Below are 5,489 nucleotides of genomic sequence, written 5' to 3'. Positions count from 1 at the left end.
AGACCCCAGATGCTTTATCTTTTGATCTCGGGACACCATCGGCTTTCTTCACCACATTTTCTTATGCACCTGCTTTGTCTTCAGCGATTGTGTCAGGAAGGTGAGCATCAAGGAATCCCAGTTTAATGAACAGAGTGGTCTTGTGTTGAGGCCCCGGCAGCGTTCAGTGGTTGTTTCTTTCCCTGGGAAACCTGTTCTTGACCTTTGTAATAGAGTCCCATACACTGTCCAACCTCTGTACCCCCGGATTCCTTTCAGCACCAGAGGCTCCAGGCACGTCCCTGCAGTGAGGCTCGGACCCCTCTCACTTACCCGTCTCCCACCGCGGGGCAGGCGTGCTGCGTCCTTTCGCTGTCAGGCACACGGTGTGATGAGCGCTTCACCCCCGAGTCCCACGAGTCAGTGATCAGTCACAGCAGGAGGGCTGCACAGCTGTCACCATACTCGATTCTAGGACATTCTCTGCTTCCTTGCACTCATTGCCATTCGTGTAAGTTTTTCCCAATCGTGGCAAAAATACAGCAACAAAGCACTCTCCAATCCATGACTTACACTTCTTTAATTCCACCCCATTGATGATATTCTCCATGTTATGCCCCGCTGCTGATGTCCTTTTCCAGATTATTCTACCACCATGACATAAACCCAGTGCCCCCAAGCATTGAGCCGATGCCTTTCCCCGTGGCAGCCATCGGTCAAGCCTGGTTGGGGTTAGTGGTTTTCCTGATGTTGCATGCACACAGACACGCTCATGGTCCCGTCGCTCTGAAGTGCATTGCGGGAGGAGCAGAGGTCATTCCATAATAGGCCCGAGTCCTCGCTCCCCCCCCATCACACTGCGCAGAGAAAAGAAGGCGAGCGTTCCAGGAGGCCGTGTGAGCGCCCCGTGCCACACAGCTAGAAAGCACCAACACCGTCCTGCCCTAGCCTAGGGCTCCTCGGACCTTTTCCACTCGGGCCAGACCCTCTTAGCCAGGGAAACTGGCAGCATGGGCACATGCTTTCAGACACACCTAGGGTTTATTACGCATTTGGCTTCTGAATTGATTCTTTGGGTCATTGCACCTTCCACAGTGGCTAAATTTTTCTTGACACCCCTCCCCCTCCCCCACATGTGTGGGGTTAAAACCTACAATTCAAGAAGCTTTGCCCTTACCCACACCCTGCACCTGACAGAAAGAACCGGGCGGAGGCTCACCCCAGGGTAGGCTCTCCCCAGGGTGCCAATCCTGAGGGAGCATTGCTCCTGTTGTTGCTGCTGCTGCCGCCAGTTGGTGCCAATTCAAGCTGCCCACCAGACCGCTTCGCTAGCCCGCCCCCCTGATGGGATGAGACCACCATGCCTTTGCTCCCAGGGAGCCGCTGAAGGCTTGAACTCATGACTTCTCTATTAACAGTCCAGTGAATGAGGTTACCTTGTGTCACCAGGACTCCTGCCTGCGGTGGGGCGAGGATGCGGGTGGGCTGAGCAGACATCAACGGGCCCCTGGGTCTTCCTGAGGTCATTGGTGCAAATGGAGGCATCCTCTGGGGGGTGAAACACCGTTGGTGGCCCTCCGCCCAAGGGAGAGACGTCAGTACACGACCAGCCACATCCCACCTGTCCGTAGAAAGCTACAGTCCCGACAGCTTCCTGCTGGGTGGTGTCAGGGGCCTGTGGGGGCGGGGTGAATTGGGAGCATCTGCCCCACCCGGCCTGACCTGCCTGCTTTTCCTGAGCACTGGGATCTGGATTTTCATGGGGAAATCCTCAACTTTGGAAACTGGAAGTTTCCAAACACCATGTGGGTCCTCTTACCCGCCCACAGTGCCCCTGCCACCCCATGCTCTGTTGCTCCCAGAAAGTGAGCTTGTGGCTCGGGCAGACTCCTGCGTCGGGAGTGGGGAGCTGTGGTCCTTCTGGGTCCCCAGGCCTCTGGTCAGGCAAGGCCAGCCATCTGAGCCTCCACTTGCGTGCCTCAGAAGGCACCAGCCGAGGCAGCGGGCAGACCAAGCTGAGGGCGCAGGTTGGGGCTGGGTGCAAGGCCCAGAGCCCATGGGGTGGGGCCGGCAGGGTGCTGACTCCTAGCTGGAGCTGCTGGGCCTCTTCCTTAAAGAAAGGAGCCCTGATCTTGTAGCCACGCCTAGATCCAAAAGGGGAGACGTGGCCTGGCACTCTGTCCTGACTGCAGTTGAGTAGTGTGGAGGGTGTATGCCCAGCCACAGTGAGAGTGCCCTGCCTGGGCCTCCGGGCCTCCTCCCTCCCCCGCCTGCACGTGTCCGGCCTCCGCCTAGCAGGAGGGTGCCAACACTGACCCCTGGTGGCGGTGTGAAGCAATGGAAGGCCAAGATGTCACTGTGAGTGAGAGGCTTGTTTGACTCAACCCACTGCCCCAGAGTCGATTCTGGCTCATAGTGACCCTCTAGGACAGGATAGAACTGTCTGTGAGTCCCTGAGACTGTCAATCCTCACAGGAGTAGGAATCTGCATCTTCCTTCTGAGGAGCAGCTGGTGGTTTCGAACTACTGACCCTGAGATGAGTATCTCAAAGCATAACCCACACCACCAAGACCCCTAGAGACTGCATAGGGGTCTAAGGCCGTACATCTTCACCAAGAGAGCAGACAGCCTCCTCTTTCTCCCACCGAGGGGCTGGTGGATTTGAACCAGCTATCTGAGCAGTCCTATACTTTCCCGACAGTGGACTCTATTACTTCTCTTACATTTACTGTCGCCCTGGCCCACTCAAGAGAGACATCAAGGTGTTGCCCTTGCGCCAGGTACAGATGGAAATTCTGAACCTGAGGAAGGACTGGGAATAGGCCCGAGAGAGCAGCTCAGACACTTGGCAAAGACAGCCAGCTGCCCCCCAAGTGCCCCCCGCAGGGCCGGCCCTCAGCACACGTGTAAAGAAAAATGCCACGTAACAGACACTCCTTGTGAAATTGAGATGTCTCGCGTGCCTCCCGGGTAGCATTATACAAGGCGTGCTCAGTTCTGTTAGCAAGAGCCGGGTGTGCGCCTGTGCCCTGCCTGGTTCCCGGAGGAGTTAGGCGCCTTCCAGACTGCTTTGGTGAGTCAGAGTCTGACAGCTGAGAAGTGGTGTGAAGGGCCGAGGGCGGGGCCAGAATCTGAGCCAGCAGTGCTTTCTGTACAGAAGCACAGGCAGAGGTACACTGAGGGATTGCCAGGACGGGTGACCTCAGTAATCGGAGCTGCCCAGCAGCTACTGTGCAGACAGATGTGACGGTGACCGAGCAGGGAAACAAGGGCAGGGGGCCTCCACTCCTCTGCCAGCTCAGCTCTGCCAACTCTTCTGGGCCTGAGGTCGGCCGGCCGGGTCTGGCTTGGCCCACTCCCTCAGGGGCCCCGTGAACATACGGGACTTGGGGTCCAGGAACCGGAGGCAGCGTCGGTAACCCAATGGCCCCCGTCTCTGCTTCTCCCACCTCTTCCAACACAGCCCTCTGCCCATCTCTGACTTCTCCCCTGTGGTCCCTGCAGGGCTAGGTGGGAGAGTCAGCCTGCCCATTGGGCAGCACTCGGGCTGCCAGGGTCAGGAGGAGGCAGTGGGGTGGGTGTGAGCTGAGCTCATGCCCCAGAGTGCCTTTGTCCCATCTCGTGAACCCAGACATCTGAGATGGTAGCCCACCCTGTCTGCCCCCGGAGTGGTCTTTGGGTTCAGGGGCTCCAGAGAGGTGGTATGGGTATGGGGAAGTGTGAAGGGCTGGGCACCAGATGTGGGATGGTAGCATCTGACCCACGGGTGGAGTGAATGCGCCAAGTTGTGGGCAGGGGTGGTAGCCAGTGGGTGGGCTCACCTGCTTTCTCACCTACAGCCTGGGACTACAGCCAAGGCTTCGTGAACCAGGAGATGATCCGAGACCATCTCCCACCACCAGAGGAGGAGCCCCTGGTGCTGATGTGTGGCCCCCCACCCATGATCCAGTACGCCTGCCTGCCCAACCTGGACCGCGTGGGCCACGCCAAGGAGCGCTGCTTCTCTTTCTGAGAGGGAGTGCCCACCTGCCCACCGACCTGCCCATGCGCACACCCTGCAACTGTCCTCACCCACCTCCTTGCCATCATTCCTTAACATCCCCCACCACATCCATACTGGGGCCTGGGTCCAGCCTGGTCTGGGGACTCCCCCTGGGAGCAGGGCCCCAGTTTAGGTGGGTGTCCCTATAGCCCTTCCTCACCCATACCCAAACCGACAGACACTACAGGGCTGAGGCTGCCTCCACCAGCTCCCCCACGCCCGGCAGAGGACCAGGGTCTGGAGAGAAAGACAGTGAACAGGCAGCACAGGCCTGCAGTGCCAGAGGCCACCCTGGTAACATCGTGGTGACCCTGGCCTGCCACCCAAGGGCAGATCACACAGTATGCCCAGTAAGCATGGGCTTCACTGTGCTTCCTCAGCTGTAGTGAATAATTGCACCACCACCTTTTAGACATGGTGAAATCATGACAGCTTAGTATGTAAGCACAAGTAAGCCCATGCTTACTGGACTTAGCAACCTGTTGGTGACAAGTTGCACTGTCCCTGCTGCCACCCAACTGCCAGCCTCAGTGCCCGGGAGCCCTTCAAAGGGCTAGGCTGCTGGGACAGCGAGGCAGTCCCTGGCTAGGGCTGGAGCAGGAAGTGAGTGGTGGTCGGTGCACCCACACTTGGTGCCTTGGGGGTTCCCAGCTGGATTGCCTCCAGCACTTGGGTCCAGAGCCAGGGGCACCTGCCAGTTGTGGAAACCAGATGTTTATTTCATCCTGTGCCCCAAGCCCTGCCCCGCCCTCTCCCCAGCCTGGGGGTCTGAGCAGTGCCTCGCACCCCAGAGACATGCAAATCCTGGGGTGGCCCTGACGTTGCCTTCAGACAGCAGCTGTTAGCCTCTCGCACACTGGCTTTCTCAGTCATTTATGAGCAGAAAAAAATGAAGTAAAACTTTGCTACTGGTAACCCTTCTGTTGCTCTGTGGGGTCGGGCTTGTGCGAGTGTATGTGCAGTGAGGCATGGAGGAAGGGGACTACACAGGGCTCCCATCTACCTTTTTAAAACCATTTTTCTGGGACATCATCCACATACCATGTAATTCCTTCGTTCGTTTCAAGAAGAGTTGTACAGTCATTACTACAATCGATTTTAGAACAGTTTCTTTCTCATACTCCTTGTTATTCCCCATTTCCTCCCAACCTCCCCTGCCATACCCCCAATAACTTTAACAGTTTTATTGACATATAATTCACATATTGTGCAAATCAGTAGTTGAAACATATTGAAGAGAGTTGTATAGTCATCTCCATAATCAATTTTAGGATGTTTTTTTGTACTTGTTATTAGTTCCCTATCCCCTGCAATCTCTCCTGCCCATACTCCCAAGAAGCCATTGATCCAGTACTGTCTCTATTGATTTTCTCATACTCCTTGTTATTCCCCATTTCCTCCCAACCTCCCCTGCCATCCCCCCAATAATTTTAACAGTTTTATTGACATATAATTCACATATTGTGC

The 5,489-nt window shown here is 56.4% G+C and overlaps 1 protein-coding gene across 1 annotated transcript in view; it reads left to right on the top strand.

The window, feature by feature from the left end:
* Positions 1-4,937, top strand: part of LOC101655009 (NADH-cytochrome b5 reductase 3) — a 17,939-nt gene extending 13,002 nt beyond the window's left edge. Inside the window, exon 8 of the mRNA XM_004700297.3 lies at positions 3,820-4,937. Within this exon, the coding sequence (XP_004700354.3) occupies positions 3,820-3,992 (173 nt within the window). The 3' untranslated portion in view covers positions 3,993-4,937. The remainder of the gene's footprint in view (positions 1-3,819) is intronic.
* Positions 4,938-5,489: the final 552 nt, after the last annotated feature.

Source organism: Echinops telfairi, unplaced genomic scaffold (assembly GCF_000313985.2).
Source record: "Echinops telfairi isolate 266 unplaced genomic scaffold, ASM31398v2 ScPeMD7_2;HRSCAF=8, whole genome shotgun sequence".
Lineage (NCBI taxonomy): Eukaryota > Metazoa > Chordata > Mammalia > Afrosoricida > Tenrecidae > Echinops > Echinops telfairi.
Note: the sequence above shows the minus strand (reverse complement) of the source record. Positions and strands in the feature narration are given on the sequence as shown.